Source organism: Eretmochelys imbricata, chromosome 1, assembly GCF_965152235.1.
Source record: "Eretmochelys imbricata isolate rEreImb1 chromosome 1, rEreImb1.hap1, whole genome shotgun sequence".
NCBI classification, from domain to species: Eukaryota; Metazoa; Chordata; order Testudines; family Cheloniidae; genus Eretmochelys; species Eretmochelys imbricata.
The window spans coordinates 192,827,790-192,848,686 of record NC_135572.1 but is presented as its reverse complement, the minus strand read 5'-3'; the positions used below and the strand labels follow the sequence as shown (position 1 = coordinate 192,848,686).

At 41.0% G+C, this 20,897-nt stretch overlaps 1 protein-coding gene across 2 annotated transcripts in view; it reads left to right on the top strand.

The window, feature by feature from the left end:
* Positions 1–20,897, top strand: part of PHLDB2 (pleckstrin homology like domain family B member 2) — a 79,467-nt gene that overhangs the window by 57,049 nt on the left and 1,521 nt on the right. For both annotated transcript variants that reach the window (XM_077820844.1, XM_077820854.1), the window contains 5 exons: positions 7,976–8,183; positions 14,279–14,369; positions 15,897–16,043; positions 17,366–17,585; positions 20,809–20,894. In XM_077820844.1, coding sequence (XP_077676970.1) covers positions 7,976–8,183; positions 14,279–14,369; positions 15,897–16,043; positions 17,366–17,585; positions 20,809–20,894 — 752 coding nt within the window. The remainder of the gene's footprint in view (positions 1–7,975; positions 8,184–14,278; positions 14,370–15,896; positions 16,044–17,365; positions 17,586–20,808; positions 20,895–20,897) is intronic.

Genomic DNA, 20,897 nt, shown 5'->3' with positions numbered 1-20,897 from the left:
AAGACAACCAAAAGTGTGAGTGACAAGTAACCTGATTTAGAAAACTAGACCTCACAAGGAAATAACTAAGGCCTTGACTACACTAGCAAGTTTCTGCGCAGGAAAGCAGCTTCCTGCGGTGTAACTCCCGAGGTGCACACACTGCCACGCTACTTAGCGCGCAGAAACTGTGCAGTTGCAGCACTCTAAAAAACCCCACCCCAACGAGAGGTGTAGAGCCTTCTGCGCAGGGGCACAATGCCACAGTGCCAGTGTAGACACCCTGGTCGATTACAGTGCTGTGATTGGCCTCCAGGAGGTGTCCCACAATGCCTGTTCTCGCCTCTCTGGTCATCGGTTTGAACTCTACTACCCTGCCCTCAGGTGACCAATTGTCATCCCCAGCCCTTAAATTCCTTGGGAATTTTGAAGGTTCCTTTCCTGTTTGCTCGGTGACGCGTGCAGTGGTCTTAGTGCATCTTTCCAGGTGACCATTCCTGCTCCATGCACCAGGTGAGCCCGCGCTTGGAACAATGCCAAGCTGCTGGACCCCATCAGCATTTGGGGAGAGGAGGCTGTCCAGTCCCAGCTGCACTCCAGCCATAGGAATTATGATACCTGTGGACAGATTTCATGATGCATGACAGAAGGGGGCCATGACTGGGACACACTGCAGTATGGGGTCTAAGTGAAGGAGTTGTGGAACGCCTACCACAGGGTGCAGGAGGCAAACCGCTGCTCCGGTGCTACGCCCATGAGCTGCCAGTTCTACAAAGGGCTGGACCCGATTCTTGGTGGCGACCCCACCACCACTGCGAAGGCCACTGTGGATAATTCCGTGTCTCACATGCCAGTCGAGAGTGGACCAAGCCCGGAGGAGGAAATATGGATGAGGATGTGGAGTGGGAGGGGGACCCAGAGGCAGAGGATGATTCGGAGATCAGAGATGCATGCAGTCAGGAGCTCTTTTCTACCCCAGAGGAGCCTAGCCAGTCACAGCAGTCGGATGTTGGCAAAGTGCAAACAGGAGAGGAGGCCCCTGGTAAGTGGATCTGATTTGGGAATCGCTGAAGTGAGTTGTTGAGGGTAGGAGAGTTGCAGAAAGCAGTCTTATCTCCCACTACATGTCTAGTCTGAGCGGTGGAACAGGCTGTTGATTGACTCCCGCACTTCATGGGAATCTCCCTCCGAGATCTCCAGGAAACTTTCTTGGAGATACTGGGCAATGCTCTGCCTCAGGTTCTTTGGCAGAGCTGCTTTGTTTCTTGCTCCATTAAGGGTAACTTTCCGGTGCCACTCTGCCATCACTATGGGGACACCATTGATACACACAGGCGAGCCGCATAAGGGCCAGGGCGGAAGCCGCAGTCTTGAAGAAGACCCTCCCTTGATTCCCTGCTCACCCTCAGCAGTGAAATATCTTTCGTAATGAACACAGCCTGTGGAAAATGTGGGGACAGTAATGATTATAAGCCCCTTTCGTCCCCCCCCCCCACACACACACACAAGGCTGGCTCTCCCCAAGAGCCATGTGCCCAATGTACAGTACAGTCCTGGAACACTGATTTCCCCAGCCCCTGCAGTTACTCACCATTTGGGGGGTTTTGTGGCTCATGTGTGTTTGCCTGGGGTCAGCCAGTTAGGGACAGGTATGTGAATAGTGGCTGAGTTTTAAATTAGTGGTCTAAGTGTTGCAAACAATACTGCTTCTGTAAAATGTTGCATTTTGGCTTCACAGACATGACCTTGGGAGCCCAGCCTCCCTCTTCATTATCAGTGGCTGAACAGTTGCGCAGAATTAGAAAGCAGCCATGAAGAACTAAAGAGGACTTTTTGTGTGATGTCATGATGCACTCGGTGGTCAAAAAACATGAATTGAAGGAGTGGCAGGACAGCGAAAAGAGATACCGAAAGGAGAACGCGGCACACCAGAACGAAGCCACAGAGCAGCTCTTAAACATTATGGAGTGCCAAACGGACATGCTCCAGGCGCTACCAGGACTGTAAACCGAGCAGCTCCGCGCCTGTCGTCCCCTGAAGCCACTGTCACAAAACTCTTTCCCATGCATCCCCCGCAGACACTGCTAACACACTTATCAACCTTCTGGTTCCAGTCTGCACCTGATGCATTCCACTCCTGCCCTGTCACAGTCCACCCCTGTGGACTTCCAAATACTATTTTAGCTAATTATTCTCTGAGTTAAGAGCAGTTTGTCACATTTTAAATATCTTTGGCATAAACTATTAACTGAAAAACTGTTTCTTAGCTGTCATTCTTGATAGATTTCTCAAGGATTGTGTTGGAAGTACAACTCTGGCATACATAGTATTGATTTAAGAGCTACCAATAGATAAATAAGATATCCTGTTTAAACTAAGGTGTCTACAAGTAAAGGTGATTTTAAACTTCAGCCACCTAAAGAGAAGGAGAAAGTGATTGTTCTGAGGAAAAATTGGGAGCTAAGGCTAAGGTGAACCCTTGGGCCTTTGCAACTTCAGTGGGACTCCATGCACTTGTACGGCTTAGCCTATGTATATTGGGTAGTGTGGCTAAAAGGCCATTAAAGTAGGAATATGAGACTTGTCCACGTAATTAAATCTAACCAATTTATGGAGTGGTCTCCCAAAGAAAGTAGTCGAAACTGCACTGCTCGTGAGTTAAAAAAACAAGAAAGGAAAGCACTGGAAAACATGCTGTGTAGAGAGCACTCATCACCAGCTGCCAAGATAATGAAGGTGGTCTTTTTCATCCCTAATTTCTATTGTGTTGTATGTACAATTGATACATAGTTTAAGCACTCTTGTAAGAGCAAGGTCTTGGGACATGACTTATTCTAATTTAGAATAATGGGCACTGTTTAAAAAAAACCAAAAACCTCTTAAATGGATACAATATGATTTTTTTTTTTTAATTCTTCTTCTTCTTCCTCTCAAACTCAGGAAAAACCAAAAAAGGTATGAGAACACCCTTTTATCTGTCTGTGTGATCCCTGAGGTGTTTTGCTGAAGTCACTGATCAAAGTGACACTGTCAAGTAGATCAGGACCAAAATCTTTGTAAATTGTAAAGTTGTTGAAAATCAGAGTAGAGCCTTCTACAGATTCCCACTTTTTTAAAAAAAATAGCTTTTCAAAATAAACTCATGACTATCACGGGTAGCTAAAAAGTTCTCATACCTGCAGAGACGCTGCCTGTGCATTAGCCTAATGTTTTTGCTCTGTGTCTGAGAACCAAACAAGTGGAGCACAAAAAAACAGAACTAGGTTCACACAGCTGGGCTGTTTTATGTCTGATGACTGGAAAGTAAAGCCAACAGTGCTATTTTGGTATATGCTCCATACAAAAATGACTGAGGTGTTGCATACATACAAACAAAAAACAGGAAAAGAGATGTTATTTTTAACCTTCTAAGAAGATAAAGGAAACAGTTTTTTAAAAGATCAGTTTTTAAAAATACTTGACAGTGTCTCTTTTGAAAGCAACTTGAGTAATAGCTGTGACTTCACAATTATTCAGAGTTACTAGATTTGTGGATTTTTAACAACTGTTGGTCTTGGTGTGTTTAATGAGCTAGTTTTGTTGTTGCATATGCATTCTTTGACTTAACTACGCAGTTACTAAAATTATTTTGTTTTGTTCTTATTTCTTTTAAAAAAAACACCTTAATTTTGTTCTTTTGTTATTATATCACAGTTTGCTTTTTACAGTCTTTTTTGCAAACCCCAAGGAAGGGATGGGAAAGGGGCAGAATATTGTAGTGACATCTTACTGGGAACTTACTACTCTTAGTAGCAGCCTCTATGGTTGAGCAACTTAATTGCCAAAATGTCTGTAAGCAATGGATGCTTTCCGTGTAGTATATATTTTTCTCTTGACTTTCGATCCTGGATATCACCTTCATGACTCTATCTTCAGATTTTTATTTTATTTTGTTATTAAATAATAAGCTTGAGGTCCTTATTACTCCCTTGTCAGAGACTATTTTAGTTTCTTTGGTTATCATCCTGACTTCAGTATTGGGGGTGGAGAGGGAGATATACCTTGAGTAAATCTGTTCACAAAAAGATTCTGGATAAGCAGTGAAGGGCTGTAATGGACGTAGGTAGGTTGAATTTTGGTGCCATTGGAAAGCTGATGCTGAGCTATGTTAGTACTGGGATAAAGTAAACTGCCTGACTAAGGCACAAAGAGAAAAGGAGAACATGGTATTATATTTTCTGCAGATGAACACATACTGTACTTAGAAAGAGATACAGTTTGCCATTGAGTTATATTGGCATAAATTCAATTGAAGGAGCAATACTTTTTAATTATTATAATAATGCAATTTTTCTTCGTGGGAAATGATACTCTGCTTATTTCAATGTGTATTCAAAGTTGTAAATTATCCTTTTTTCTGCATGGCATTTTTAAAACAGTTTTGTGAGTTTTCATACCTGTCATGAATCTTACATTCTTTCTGCGTGTGAAGAGGGTAGAAGATAACCATCGGTAACAGAAAGCATTCTCACAAGAACAGTTTAAAACCCTCTCTTTTCACGATCAACAAGATTCAAAGGATTCACTATATTCAGGATATAAAAAAAATAGGGTTAATTTTTTCCAGTGAAATATGGGAAATGTTTAATTTTAAAAGTAAAATTAAGGGTTTTTTTTAGCAATCTTATATTAGTAAACTAGGACTCAAAAATATACCCATTAGAATAATATTTCTCCTTTCAGTAATTTCTGTTTCCTTCTCTTTTCATAATGAATAACTGAAAACTCTTTTAAAGGAACAATTAATCATTCCAAAGGTACAAGTATTAAAGGTAATTTTATCAAATGTTGGAAATATCATCATTTGTCATAATTATTATTAAAAACAAACTACACATACAAATCAGTAACATCTGTTATAGAAACTGTTACATGGTGTTTATTATTATCCATCAAAGCTGAAGTGTGTGTGTATGTGTCACTTTGTTCTCCTCTACTAACTAGTTCAGCTGAACTTCCGTTGAAATCTAATCTCATCTTGAATGACAAGTATAATGCTATTGGCATCTTGGAAATCAGCTTTAATTGTATATAGGAAAACATTCAGTAACTAACTGAAATGGAGAAATAATGTATGTTGTTTTGGAGATGTGTGGAGTTCATGCTTTCCTTAATAAAGTGATGCCATTTATGATTCAGTGTGAGCTACGCACGATTCAGATACATTTTTGAGAATACTGTAGCTCTTTTTTGATGACGCTCCAGTGACAATAGTTTGCTCTCTAAAATGGAATTCTGCTTACTGTCATGCCAGAGAAACTATCCCAGAACCAAACCAACTCATGTGTAGGTACAATACCAGAGGAAGAAGGCATGTTACTAAAAATTACTGTGGAAAATATTCCCAATTCGTATTTCTCAAGTCATTAATAACGGTGACGAATAAAAAAAAATTTATAAAATATGATGTGACAAAATCCTCGGAAAAATTGTTATCTGGATTAATTATGAATCAGTAGATTGTTTCTCGATTCAGGAGAGATTTTAATATATTCCAATTGGTGCTGTTCATCTCCTGCTCTAACTCATGCTCATATTTTATCACAGGTTTATGCACAATGTAGTCTGAGGTATTTAAGAATCAAAGTGCAAGCAGTTCTTCGGTTGTTTCAAACAGAATGTGATCTCTGACCCATTGTGGACAAATATAATATCTTAATACTGTACAAGCATTAAAAGGGATTTTATAGAATATCTTTATGCACCAAACTGGCAGGCTCCTTTACACCTTCTGCTTATAAATCAAAGGCTTATCTATATGGTGCGGCTATGTGCATTAGAGGGGTATGAATTCTAAAGGGCACCAACATGCTGCGCACTTAACTGCTCCGTGAAGATCTTCCTGGCATGCATTAAAGTTCCCTAGCATGTGTTAAATGTAGTAATGAAGTATTATCTTAATGTGTAGTAGGGTATTTTTAGTTCATGCCAGCTGGGTCTACAGGGGCCAGTTAGTGTGCAACACATTGCTGCACTTTAGAATTCACACCCCTGTAGTGTGCATTGCCGTATAATGTAGACAAGCCCCTAGATCACATGAACATGATCCCTTGCACTCTGTATAAATGCTGTAGCTTTATTTACAAAAGTTTTCAAAATTATTTGGTTAAAACAGATTAAATGTCTGTGTCCAAGAAGGCAAATGCTTTAACTGAATAATTCCAATCCACCCATGTTTCCACAATCATGATCATTTAACCTGACTTTTTGTTTTAAAAAATAAGCATTACAAATAGTGTGTTTACACCGGTCAAGAACTAAGGTTTCTATTTGCACGCTTACCATCCGTACATGCTGGATGGATGCTCACAGGAAGCAGGAACTACTTGTGATTTTATAGTGGTATTTAAAACAAAAAAAAACCATGCACACAGAAGGAAGTATTTCATGAGGCTATTGGGCTACAAAAGTCTGTTTCAGTCTTGTAAGGGGAATCTCAAGTAGTACTAGTAAGTTTTAGGGAGATACCTTAGTAATGTGAATCAGGATTATTTAAAGTATATGCTCTTTATTTTCAGCATATAAACTAAAGGCCTGATCTTCAGTTGCCATTAAGGCCAATACAAAATTTGACTTTAGTGGGAGCTGCAGGTACTTGGCACCCCTGAAAATCAGGGCATTTTAATTAAGTGGTGATTTAGATGCCTAACTTTAGCTACCCTTTGTCACAGTTTCAGGGTAACTGTGCTTATAGCCCCGAGGGTTGCCAAACCTCCACAATTAATGCCTGGAGACTTTGTCCAGGACAAAGATTAATCTTTAATTAAGCATTATGTCATGTGATGAACCTCCAGGAATTCATCCAACCAAAATTGGCAACCCTAAAGCCCCCCCCCCCATCCCATCCCAGCCTGTGGTTCACTCCAGGAATGCCAAGTCAGTTCTCAGGCCTCTATCTGCCACTAGTGTCTGGGTGGGGAGCTATGTCTCACTCCCTTCTGACTGGCAGTTATAAGGCTTCACAGCCCATCATACCAGGTGATACCCCAGCAAGCCCGTCTGCCTAATGGCCAGCATCTGTGTGTTGCTTTCTCTCCAAGGACTATAAACTGTGTATTGCCAGCAATTACAAGTTATCACACAGCTCTTTCTACGCAAGCACATTTATTCTCATAACGATGAAAGCATTATAGAGACACCATAATAAAAACAATAAACAGATCTACCCGCTTATTGAATGTACCAGAAATTGCCCATCAATCCTCCGGGGCCCTGGTAGGTCAAAGTCTTTCAATCCCTTCAGCAAGGGTTGGAGGTGCCCTCTGTCCCCTCCTGCCTATTTGCTGAGTCAAAAGAAAGACACAAATCTGTTTAAACTCTACTTTTTATGCCACAAGCCCTTTCTTTGTTTGAGTCTCTGGAAAACCCAGTTTGAATCAGTATATGCAAACCACCCCAGAGGATGGTACCTCTCTGGAGCGGTTTACAATCTCAGCAACCCACCTTATCATTCACCACTATTTTTAGTTCTTGGAGGAGCTATGATAACCCTCCTCCATGGAGCGGTACACAGTCATATATAACCATTCATAAATTTAATACAATAGACCCCAAAGATATTTTATGGGGTTGCAATATCTGTCACACCTTAGTTTTAGGGTTTTGGCGTAGCTTTTGCATCTCTGTTTCCGTAATTCACATACAAAAAATAAATATTAAAAAAAATTATTTGAAAGTTGATGAAGTTTAGCCAGTAAACTAATCTCACAAGTGATGAAAGTGAATTCCTTTGTGTCAGTCACAAGCAAATCCAATTTTCTTAAATCTTCTGTATGTTTATGATTATTCTATTAAATTCTGTAGAACATTACTACTTTGGTCACAGTGCAATTTTAGATTAAGATGGTGTTCAAAATGCTTCTGCAGCTATTTCTAAACATTTAATTTTTAGTTCAGAGAATTTTAAGTGTAAAAATTAGGTAAGCTTACTTTTCTTTTCTTTGATTGCACTCTGTAGGGTATAATCATCAACATATATGTGAAGAACAAAGGCAGAAATCTCCTGAATTCTACAGCAGAACTGCATCTGAATCTAATGTGTATCTGAATAGTTTCCATTACCCCGATCATAGCTACAAGGACTATGCATTTGATACATTAAGCTTAGACAGTTCTGACAGTATGGAGACCAGCATATCTGCGTGCTCCCCTGATAATATTTCCAGGTAAATGTTAACTTCTCATATTTTTTTCTTAATGGAAACTGTTAGAACAAGTTATAATCATTGAAGCTGTATATACCTAGGGCAATTGAAATGTATTACTTCTCTTTAAGGTGAGAAAGATAAGATAGAAGCTTTTACTAACTGGATAAGAAAATCTGCAAGAACTGGACAGAAATACTATTTAGCATTTGGATACTGTTTTTCATTTTCAAATCAATGTAACTAATTCTCATCTCATCCCTGAGTTTTGCAGATGGGAAATTAAAGTATGGAGAGGTTAAGTAATTTGTTGAAGGTCGCACAGAGAATCAGTGTCACAGCTGGGATTAAACCTATGGAGGAGTTGACTTTCTGCATGTTTTAGTGGATTTGGCGTAAGACTGCCTCTCTGATTGCTGTAGACTTCTTACGTAGGATATTCATTGTCAAGTCCATAATCCAGCAACTAAGTTTACTCTCTGTCTGTATCTAAGATGTCACCTCATTAGGGGCTTGGATTGCTGAACTTTTTGGATTTCTTGCCAATAATGCTAGCAATCTAGTCTCCCCTCTCCAAATCAGAATTTAAAAAAGAGTTCTTGGTTCCCAAACATGGTCCCTAATCTCTAGGCTATGCTTCTCTTATTTTAGGATCTTATCAATTTAACCATTAAAGATAAAAGCAATATCTTGTATTTATTTAAAAACAAAATTGCACAGCAGCTGGGGTCTGAAAACAGCATGTTGACAACCCTTTCTTCTCTGACTATCCCATTGTGGTGATAGCACTTTGATTTCTGCCAAATCCCTGTTTGGGTAGTTTGGGAAAGCAATCCTGTCAATGAAATAGACCATTGTCACAGAATTAGCACTTCTTCTGAACATGAGGAAAGTTTTTTGGCTGCCATATTGTGTTTTGTCTAGCATCTGTTTCCTTGAGTATCCGCCCATCGCGCTCCTCTTTTATTGTGGCAGTGCTCTCGGAGTTTTTACTAATGTTATGGAGCAATTTGAGGAATAGTCTCCTTATAGCTGTATTGTATTACCAACTTAAATGTAATGAAGAAGTTGGTTAATTGTTGGAAATAGATATTCAGGATCAATATTTGCTGCAGTCCTCTTGTTTTGTTTAGAACAGCCAACTGTAATATAGAAGATAGATGTAGAGGCCTAACAGAAGTTTGTGTTTTCAAAGCAGGAAATGTTGATCCAGTGACAGAGTTTTCATTACGTGTTGTTGCACTAAGTTGCAAATATAATTTTAAACTTTTCTGTCTAATGTATATTGATGTAGGGAAGCAATGGCTGCTGGCCAGATTCTGATATCCTTACTCAGGCTGAGCAGCGCCTCAATGATGCGGTTTGTACAGTACTGTTCAGCTTGGTAATGGTATCTGAGTCTGGCTTTTTGCTATGATTGACTTATTGCACTGTGATTCTCTTTAACACAGGCATTGTGCACCTAGGCTACCCACAGACAAGCTTGCAAATAGAAGCTTAAAGCTGGGATTTTCAAAGATCCCTAAAAGAGTTAGGTGGCTAACTCCTGTTGAATTTCACTGGGATTTGAGTATCTAATTCTTTCAGGTTCTTTTGGAAATCTCAGCCTAATTTCTAAATATGTTGTTTACACACAAACACTCTCACACAAATGCATGCAGTACTTTTGTGGATCACATGATTTCTCATTAGATAAAGTTAGTTTGGGTGGGTATTTGTTTATTTTTGTTGATCGCGCATAGCTGACAGATGTCTTCCTCTTCTTTGACAGATTCCAGGACCATTAGGCACATTGAATTACAGTGGTCTCATGGAATATTTTAAAATGATTGCCAGCCATGTCCCAGCGCTAGGGGAAAATTCAACATTGCTGTTTACTAAGTCGCATACAACATAAAATATGCAAAAGAGCTAGTTTAGGGATAAGGAGAGAGGTTAATTGCTGGAATACCTGAAGTCCCACAGTTCTCAAAATACAACTGAAGTATAAATTTTGAAAGGTCGTTCATTAGCCTATAAAAATAAGAGGTCCCACGAACCATTAGTAACTTCAGTTTTCCTGGTTGAAGTATCAGAGTGTAGAGCCTTGAGCTTTACAACCCTATCTGAACCCGATAGGACCCAACTACACGTGTTGGGATTGGGTCGGGTGGGACCTGAAAATAACCAGATCTGAATTTAGGAGGATTGGGTCATCTCCGATTACCTCCTCTTGCCCCAGGGTAGCTGCATGCTCCACTCCTGCTGACCGCCACCATCTCGCTGGACTCTGTATAGGCTACAGAGTGAATGTGCTGATGAGTTGCAGTGCCTCTCACTCGGCAGCATGCACAACACAGCAAGACAGCAGCTGATGATGCACCAACCTCAAGGGCCTAAGGGGGCTGGAGAAGGATCCCAGGCCTGGGGCAGCCCCCATAAGGCCAAGCCCCAACATTTGGGGCGAAGTGTCAGGTTTGGGAGAGGTCAGTTCTGAAAACAACCTGACACTCTCGGGTCATGTTCAGGTTGGCTGTGCTTGGCTCAGATTCAGGTCTGGATTGGGCTTTAAAATAAGTTCTAAAAATATCTCTAATAGGGCTTACATTTTTAAGGGCCTTCAAAATCAGCAGGGACAAACAAAGTTAATTGCCTTGGATAGGGAATCATTGTAGAACAGGGAGCTGCTATGATCATAGTTACTCAGTCCGATGTGCAACAGTGCACTCCCACAGTGAGTTTAAAGTGTAGTCCAAGCATTTGTCTACTGCAGAGATTGAGCAAGGAAACCTTTACAGGACAAGAAGGATAGTTATGTTCTATTGCACCAGAGTCTAGCACCATTTTGTTGGTGGTGCAGCGGTCCGGTGTCCCCACTATTTGCCAAGGTCTAGCTGTCACAATAAGAAATCTTTCTGCTGCACCTGCAGTAATAGTAGAAGCTATTTTTCTTCCCTAAATTGTCTTTTTAGGGGCCCTCAAAAGGGGTGATGGGTGCAATAGTCATCCTCTTACTATTTTGTTCACCATGTAGACCTAATTTACAAAGCACCATTTTTGGTGTATTCATTTTGAATACCCTACTCCTCCTCTTACCGCCCCACGACTGTGTTATCAGTAGACCCTCTCTGCTAAAATTAATTCAGCCTTTATGTCTCTTCTTTACATTCTTTCTTAAATCCTTTTATATAACTGGGCATTGTGGAAATTCATGAATCTTTACCCATTTTCCACCCGTTAGGCATACAATTAAACTAGACCTGCTAGGACTCAATGATTACAATAGGGCTGTACGTGTGTGGGACTCACCCCTGTGGCACCTCCTGCTGGTGTCCTAGGAATTGGCTCTACTTCCAGCCTTGGAGCACCCTCTGCAGGCCGGTGTCCCGCCCAATACCCCTTGTACGTCAGGGTGCTGCCCCCTGGCAGTAAGCCCTCACTTGCAGGGTCTCCCCTCCCCGGGGAACCCCCACCCCCTATCCCTACCTCACCTCAGTCGTAGGCTACTGCCAGTCACCAGCTAGCCCTCATGCCCTGGGGCAGACTGCAGTATAAGCCACTCATCACAGGCAAGGCTGGGTTTGGACCTGCTGCCTCTGTCTAACCTTGGGCTGTCCCCTGCAACCCCAGTGCCTGTTGGGCCTAATACTAGGCTGTAGCCTGGGGTTTTCCTGGCTGGAGTTCCCCAGCTCCTCAGGCCCTTCCCCAGCCCAGCTCCAATCTAGGTACTCTGCTTAGGTCCCTACAGCCAGGTCCCTCCGTGTCAGAAGCCAGAGAGATTCTCTTGAGCTTCAGCCCAGCAGCCCCTTTTTGGGGTCAGCTGAGTCTGTTTGGGGTGTGGCCATAGCTGAGGCTGCCTCCCAATGAGCCCAGCCGAAGGCTCCCAGCCCCGGCCCTCTCCAAGGGCTGGCTTGTTAACCCCCTTTGGGCCGGGAACGGGTGACCACCCCACTACAAGGGCCTTCAGCCTTTTTCTCCTTTCTTCAGTACTGAGATGTAAGCCTTTCAGAATATATGATTGTGTGTCCTGTCATTCAGTGTTATTTTACTGATATGCCCTACTACCTGCTCTTTATTTTAATTTGGTAATTTCTGATGCCAAGTTCAGTGATACAGTTCAGAGGTTACAGTTCACAAGGTAATTTCTGATTTAATTTAATTTGGTAATTTCTGATCACAAGTTCAATGATACAGAAGACACTCAAAAAGAAAAGGAGTACTTGTGGCACCTTAGAGACAAAAAAATTTATTTGAGCATAAGCTTTCGTGAGCTACAGCTCACTTCATCGGATGCATACAGTGGGGATATTTTATATACACAGAGAACATGAAACAATGGGTGTTACCATACACACTGTAACAAGAGCGATCAGGAAAGGTGAGCTATTACCAGCAGGAGAGCGGGGCGTGGGGGGACCCTTTGTAGTGATAATCAAGGTGGGCCATTTCCAGCAGTTGACAAGAACGTGTGAGGAACGGGCAGGGGGTGGGGGGGGGAAATAAACAAGGGGAAATAGTTTTACTTTGTGTAATGACACATCCACTCCCAGTCTTTATTCAAGCCTAAGTTAATTTTATCCAGTTTGCAAATTAATTCCAATTCAGCAATCTCTCGTTGGAGTCTGTTTTTGAAGTTTTTTGTGGAAGAATTGCCACTTCTAGGTCTGCAATTGAGTGACCAAAGAGATTGAAGTATTCTCCGACTGGTTTTTGAATGTTATTATAATTGACGTCTGATTTGTGTCCATTTATTCTTTTACATAGAGACTGTCCAGTTTGGCCAATGTACATGACAGAGGGGCATTGCTGGCACATGATGGCATATATCACACTGGTGGATGTGCAGGTGAACGAGCCTCTGATAGTGTGGCTGATGTGATTAGGCCCTATGATAGTGTCCCCTGAATAGATATGTGGACACAGTTGGCAACGGTCTTTGTTGCAAGGATAGGTTTCTGGGTTAGTGTTTTTGTTGTGTGGTGTGTGGTTGCTGGTGAGTATTTGCTTCAGGTTGGGGGGCTGTCTGTAAGCAAGGACTGGCCTGTCTCCCAAGATCTGTGAGAGTGATAGGTCGTCCTTCAGGATAGGTTGTAGATCCTTGATGATGCGCTGGAGAGGTTTTAGTTGGGGGCTGAAGGTGATGGCTAGTGGCGTTCTGTTATTTTCTTTGTTGGGCCTGTCCTGTAGTAGGTAACTTCTGGGTACTCTTCTGGCTCTGTCAATCTGTTTCTTCACTTCAGCAGGTGGGTATTGTAGTTGTAAGAATGCTTGATAGAGATCTTGTAGATGTTTGTCTCTGTCTGAGGGGTTGGAGCAAATGCAGTTGTATCGTAGAGCTTGGCTGTAGACAATGGATCGTGTGGTGTGGTCTGGATGAAAGCTGGAGGCATGTAGGTAAGTATAGCGGTCAGTAGGTTTCCGGTATAGGGTGGTTATCCCCTCCCTCCACACTGTTCCTCACACGTTCTTGTTAACTACTGGAAATGGCCCACCTTGATTATCACTACAAAAGGTTCCCAGCCCCCCCCTCACACCCCCTCCCCCGGCTCTCCTGCTGGAATAGCTCACCTTTCCTGATCACTCTTGTTACAGTCTGAATGGTAACACCCATTGTTTCATGTTATCTGTGTATATAAAATCTCCCCACTGTATGCATCCGATGAAGTGAGCTGTAGCTCACAAAAGCTTTTGCTCAAATAAATTTGTTAGTCTCTAAGGTGCCACAAGTACTCCTTTTCTTTTTGCGGATACAGACTAACACGGCTGCTACTCTGAAAGAAGACACTCAGTTCACGGCCAGAGGGACTTCAATTTTACAATTAGATGGTTACTGGTGTCAATGCAGGGGAGAAGTAAATGAGTGCTATGTTTTGGGCTATGTGGCCTCTTTCGACCCACATGTTATAGGGATGGCAAACCACAGTGAACCCACAAACTCTAATGACTCTCAGATCTACATTTTTGGACAATTCTGGATGAGAGACTATATTTATTGAGAGTATACTATACTTAATATACTATTTGTATTTGGCCCTAAATTGGACTTGTAATTTTATAATAGAGTTGATAAAAATTTCCAGAGTTAGTTTGTAAAATATGGCTTCAGTCTTCAACTATATTTTTTTTAATGTATACAGTGCCAGCACTTCAAATGTTGCAAGAATAGAAGAGATGGAGAGACTTCTGAAACAAGCTCATGCTGAAAAGACACGACTGCTTGAATTCAGGGTAATCTAAAGATTTGTTTGACAGAGGTTAATAGATACTTTGTTCAGATAATACACATTTCATTTGGCCATTCCTAAATTGCAGTTGCCTAATACAGCACTGAAGTATTCGTTTTCCACTTTCCCCAACTTTGTCCCACTGGAATCCTGCCATTCCTGATACTCTGTGCATCAGCTACCATTTCTGTGGCTGAGGTGGACAGAAATCCTTTAAGAGCTAATCAACGTTGCTCCTTCATCTGCTAAAGGGATGGCTGATGAGTAGTACTTGCTTACAACCCCCATCTTTATGGGGCTGCTTAAAGTCTACTAGCCTAGGAGGCAAGAGACCAGCCCCTGTAACTGAACCGAAGTCTCTCAAATAGCACGGCACTAGTCTACTAGTATATGTATACCAGTCCCTATTGCTGGACTTCAGGTAATGATTTTAGATGGTTTAAAATAAAATCAGCCCTATTTTCAAATTTTAAAGTGACTCATGAGTGAAGAACAGGCTTTAGCTATGAAACAAAATAATACTGCACTTTAGAACTGACATTCGTGAATGTTAGTTATATTTGCTTACATTTAAATTGGGCACAAAAGATTTACAGTCCTATTTCAGTCTCTTAGTGTTAACAAATACACTTAAATCCCAGTCAGCAAAATGTTTGATAAGAAGTAGTATTTCATTTCATATTACAGTGGCTAGGTTGTTCTGCATTCAGGAATATATTTTGACCTTCTTACAAGAAAATATTAATGCTTTAACAATGAGTTTCCTTCAGAATCAGTCAAATTAAAAGACTAGATGGCACAGAGGGTCAATCCCTGATAAAGCTAGGATTGGCTATACAGAGCTCAATTAGACCCTGTTCAAGTTGGTGGGCAACTGTTTACACCCCAATTTGTAGGGGGGAATGGTGAGATTATATTATGTAGATGCAGCTTTAATGTAACTCAGTACTTCTGTATAAAAATATATTGTCTTCTAGCTTTCTATTTAATATGGCCCTGATCACTCTGGGATTGGAACCTGCTAGCGGTGTTTAAACACCTTACTGTTACCATAGTGTTAGTGCACTTAACATGACATAATGTGCACATGGATTTTATTTATTTATTTTATTGTGAGAACTGTTTTGTAGCCTACTGGTGTGGTAGACTACCATGCTTTCTGTTCTCCATTGCTCCAGATAATAGACAGTGGTCCCTCTTATAAACTTCACTGTTACCTTAGATCATACTCTATATAATGAACCAATGATACTTTACTATTTGCAGGATTCTAGGTTTTCTGATGTGATATGGTTCCCAGACAACCCCCCCCCAAACTATCCAGGTTTATTAGAGAAACAGTGCTTGTGACAACCTTGTTCAAATGTGATTCTGATCCCTGTTCCCAATCCACTTTGCATATGTTCGTGGCTCCCTGAGAGTTATAAAGGGGCTTGTAGGAGCTCTGGGTGGGATCAAGTTACTTTTAAGTTTATCAGGTATAGTTTTACATAGCCTATATCTGAAACTCCGTGTGCACTGTGGTATATAGGAACGGGAAATGGAAGCCAAAAAACGAGCCCTGGAAGAAGAAAAGCGTCGCAGAGAGCAACTAGAAAAAAGATTACAAGAAGAAACTAGCCAGCGGCAAAAATTAATTGAAAAGGAAGTCAAGATACGTGAGAGACAAAGAGCACAGGTGTGTTGACTATCTACCATCTACACACTGAAACAGCTATATAGCAAACTTTTCACAGTGTTGAAGGGAAGGAGTTTCTGTAGGTAGCTGGTTGCTTGAGTGCCTGTTGAATTGATTATTTTAATATTTCTAAGATTTTGTCAGTGGTCTGTTAAGGGCCTTGGATAGGTGTCTTTTTAGTTATTTAAATCTAAATCAATAAATATTTAGGTATCTCTTCCCATTTATATTGGCATTGTAAATATACTGTATTAATCCTATAAGGTTTGTCACTGAATCCACTCATGGCCCAACTGTGCAGTCTGTATCACAACTCTGCTGAATAATGGACATTTCTGAGAGTACACGATGACTTTTATATATGGGACATTTTGGATTGTGAGTTGTCCTCTTCCAAATATTTTGCTGAAAAGAACAGAAAAGAAGAATTTTATTTCCCCCCTTCCCTCCTATACACAGCCTCTTCAAACCAACTGAGTGATGAATATTTATTTTGCCAACATTATATGAAAGAAACAATAGTTCATATTTGGTGAATGGATCCCAAAGCAGAGACATTGGATTGACATGATGATATAACTGATCTTTCATGAGCAGTGTATATATATATATATATTTTCAATTATGAGTTTTTCTTTTGGTTACCCAGAAAGACCCAATTTTAGGATTCTGGGTTTTTCTTTTCAGTGTTTCCTGACATTTAAACACCAAAAACAGTGGAAGGAGCAGCATGTTCTGCAGAAACCAAAGCTACCCCAAGCTTGTTCAGTATAGTGATGTACAATTTCAGAGGGTGCCAAATATACACAATACAAAAGGCCACCACTGTATGTAGAAGGATGCAGTGATACTAAGTGTCTCAAAGCACTTGAAAAACATTTACGAGTTAGATGTATACCATTCCATTGCATAGATAGAGAAACTGAGGCACAGAGCTGTTAAGTGACTTGTCCAAGTTCACACAAACAGAGTTCTTCTTTTCCCAAAGCTGCCACAGACATTTTGACACACACGTCTGTGCTTTAACCCCCAAAAAAACTCTTCTGTGATTTGAACTCTGTTTCTTAATGGATGATTTTAAGAAACCTATGTTCTCTGCTGAAAATCTGGTTTTTTTATGCCAGTATTCAACAGTTTACATAGGTACATATTGCAAAAATTTGTCTTTTCTCTTAAGAAAATCCAAGGCTGCAACTCACAAATTTAATCTTTGCTACCTTCATAATTTGAACATGGCTGCTACTTGTACTTTTTATCTGCTTACCACAAATAGAAAGAAAAAAGATGAAAGATTTATGGAGTATCTTTTTGCTCTGTCGTAGGCCCGCCCCTTGACTCGCTACTTGCCAATCAGAAAGGAAGACTTCGATCTACGAGGTCACATCGAAACAGCTGGTCACAACATAGAGACCTGTTACCACATTTCACTCACGGAGAAGACCTGTCGAGGCTTTCTGATTAAAATGGGAGGGAAAATTAAAACATGGAAAAAACGGTGGTTTGTTTTTGACAGAAGCAAGAGAACATTTTCTTATTATGCAGGTAGGTTGTATTTCTTCATCCAGGATTGAGTCCTTCTGTGGCAGTACCATTCTTATGTGCACCCATCCCAGCATTTGTCACGTAGACCCTATTGTTAAGTTGTGTCATTTAAACAATTTTCTTTATTATTCATTTTTATTTACTATTGTTGGTGTTGTGGAGGCGTTTCAAGTCCTCAATCAGAAAGGGGCTCAATTATGCTGGGTGTTTCATTTACATACACACACATATACCACCCACCCACCCACAGTCTCTCTTTCCTTTCTCCTGTTCTGGAGAGTTTGCAATCTGAGATGAGACACAAATGAGTGCAACAGACAAAGGAAGGGAAAAGGGCAGAGGAGGGTAACAACAATAAGATTGTCAGGTTCCTACTGTACAGCATGATGGTTTTGTGTTATTTAATTATTAAATAAATAAAAATCAGTGACAATTGACTTTGGTATAGCCTAGTCCTCACCGGTAGCCTGATTTCTGGTAGGCTTCACAGAAAAACTTGATTCGTGTTAACTTATTTTAAAAAAAAATCAGATTAATTATTTGCCTTTGTAACCCACTTTCTTTAACGTAATATCTCATCATATTTTAACAATGTTCCTTGTGGTCTGGAGATGATGAAGATCATCATCATAATTTAATGATAAATGCGAACTAGATTCTTGCTTTTACTTGTCATACTCCTAAAGGCAGTTAAAACAGAGACCAACCAAACTTCTGTCATTTCTAGACTAAGGAAATCCAATAAATAAATTTCAGAAACAGCTACATCTAGATTACTACCATCTTTGAAGATTCAAATCTCAGGCTTTAAATTGCTTTGTTACATAGTCTAGTTTTAAATAAAAATACTGGAAATATACAAACGGATGCAAATACAAAAAATCTGCAGTACTACTATACATATATGTGGCTTGTTGTTTGAATGTGAAAGTTGGGATGGACCCAGAAATATAATTAATATATAACTTCCATTGGTAAAAGAAATCAGGTAGTGGCTTACTCTCGGTGATAACTGTTACCAAGCAAAGGAACACATATATGATATAAAAACTGAACAGTTCCATTTCCTCACGTGACATTACATTAGAAGCAGGCAGAATGGAGCTGAATATTGGTAGTAGAGGAATATATTACAAATTACCCATTTTATGTTTTTGAAAAATTGGTACTTATAGTCACTAAATGTCCATAATATTTCAGCATAGTTTGCAATATTAATTGTGGGAAAAATTAAACAGAAACATTCATTTTTACTGCTCTGCATATCTGGTTTGTTTATTAACAAATACTATAGCGCTCCCATCTGGTACTGATTTTTAAAAGATAGTTTCTTTAATAGTTACCAGTTTCAGTTTTGAGTTCAGCACAGCTGCTCTAATGTAGTGTCAATTATCAAAGAAAACTTTTCATAATGTCTTGAGGACTCAAGCCAACAAACAAAATTAAATGAAAACCTCATACCAGCTGAGTACAAATGCAGCTGTTGGTATGCATTAGAACAGAGGTGGGCAAAATACGGCCCGTGGGCCACATCAGGCTCACAGGACCATCCTGCCCGGCCCCTGAGCTCCTGGCCCAGGAGGCTGTCCCCCTGTCCCCTGCAGCCACGCTGCTGCGCGGCGCAATGCTCTGGGCAGCGGGGCTGCAGAGCCCAGCCTGACCGGGTGCTCTGTGCTGCGCGGCTGCCTGTCCTGGTGCAGCCGCACTGCCAGCCACCGGTGCTTCAGGTAGCGTGTTAGGGGACAGGGACCGGGGGCGTGGATGGGGCCGGAGTCCGGGGGGGGGGGCAGTCAGGAAGGAAAGTGGGGGTTGGATGGGGCGGCGGGGGGCAGCTAGGGGCGGGGAGTCCGGGGGCGGTCAGGGGACCGAGAGCAAGGGGGGTGGATGGGGCAGGGATCCCCAGGGAGCCGTCAGGGAACAGGTGGGGGGTTGGATGGGGCAGGAGTCCTGGGGAGGCCATCGGGGGCAAGAAGTGGGTGGGTCGGATAGGGGGCAGGGGCCGGGCCATGCCTGGCTGTTTGGGGAGGCACCCCCTCCCCAACCGGTCCTCCATACAATTTCAGAAACCTGATGCGGTCCTCAGGCCAAAATCTTTGCCCGCCCCTGTATTAGAAACTGTCAGTGTGACTTTAACAATACAGCAAATCTCCAAGATAAGTATTGATGCTATAAATGTAGAGTACATGGCCTATAACTGAACATACAGGTATAGTGTCCTTAGGATTGTAGGTGTATTGAGCAGAAAGAGAATTGACCCCGAAGCCTGTAATGTAGCACAAAGACTAAAATGTACAAGTAGTTAGTCTTGACCTGAAAATTATATAGAACTTTCTTTGTACAAAGACTAAGCATTGTCTAAGCACTAAACATTACATCATCAGATTAATATTTTGGTATGAATATTTCTTCCGAAACGATAAGAATGGTTACTCACGTCTAAAGTGAAATGCGAAATGCGCATATAGGGCCAGACTTTGGAGGGGCGGGGGAGATGAAAGCAGCCTACCCTCTTTGCAAGTAGAAACTGCAGACACAAGTAATGGAACTTAGATGGTGAACATGTCTGCATAAATGACAGGAATCAATCCCAAACAGGAGGCCAGTTGGAGGGTGTGCAGAAAATTCAGTCCATAATCTTTCTCTCTTTAATGTCTCCTAATTAAAGGCATCCCTGAGTCAACTTCTCCTTGGTCTCTTAATGCCATCATTGCTCCAGTAGTATTATAAATATGCCAAAGATCCGCTTGCACCATTGTTGAGTAACAAGTTAAATTTTAGTTTGCAGCTTCTGAGAGTTTACCGTAACAGGAAAACTATTTTTTTTTTAAATAGTAGAAGACCTCACGCAATGTGGTTTTGAAGTAAAACTCCGGATCAAATTGTCTGCCAGATTTGGTCTTCATGGCAGCTTTGGGGGGGAGGAAGGGTGAAAGTCACTGTTAGCTTGCCAGTTTTCTTGTAATGTTTTAACAACAATGATCTAATAAAAAAAAAATTAAGGTGAACACTGCATTTAACTTTGTGTGCAATTTTACCTACTATAAATATGCTACCCAACTGAAAAGGCAGGCTGAAAATTCCCTGGGGTATTTTGCAAACAAAAGTGCTAGCGTGCAGTCTTTGATTAATACAGTGGTGAACATGCAAATTCAATTAACCCTTCAACCCTTACGGTAGATTGTTTGTTTCAATTTTCAAAGCCCAGTTTCTCTCTCATTTGCAGACAAGCATGAAACTAAATTAAAAGGAGTAATATATTTCCAAGCCATTGAAGAAGTCTATTATGATCATCTAAAGAATGCATATAAGGTA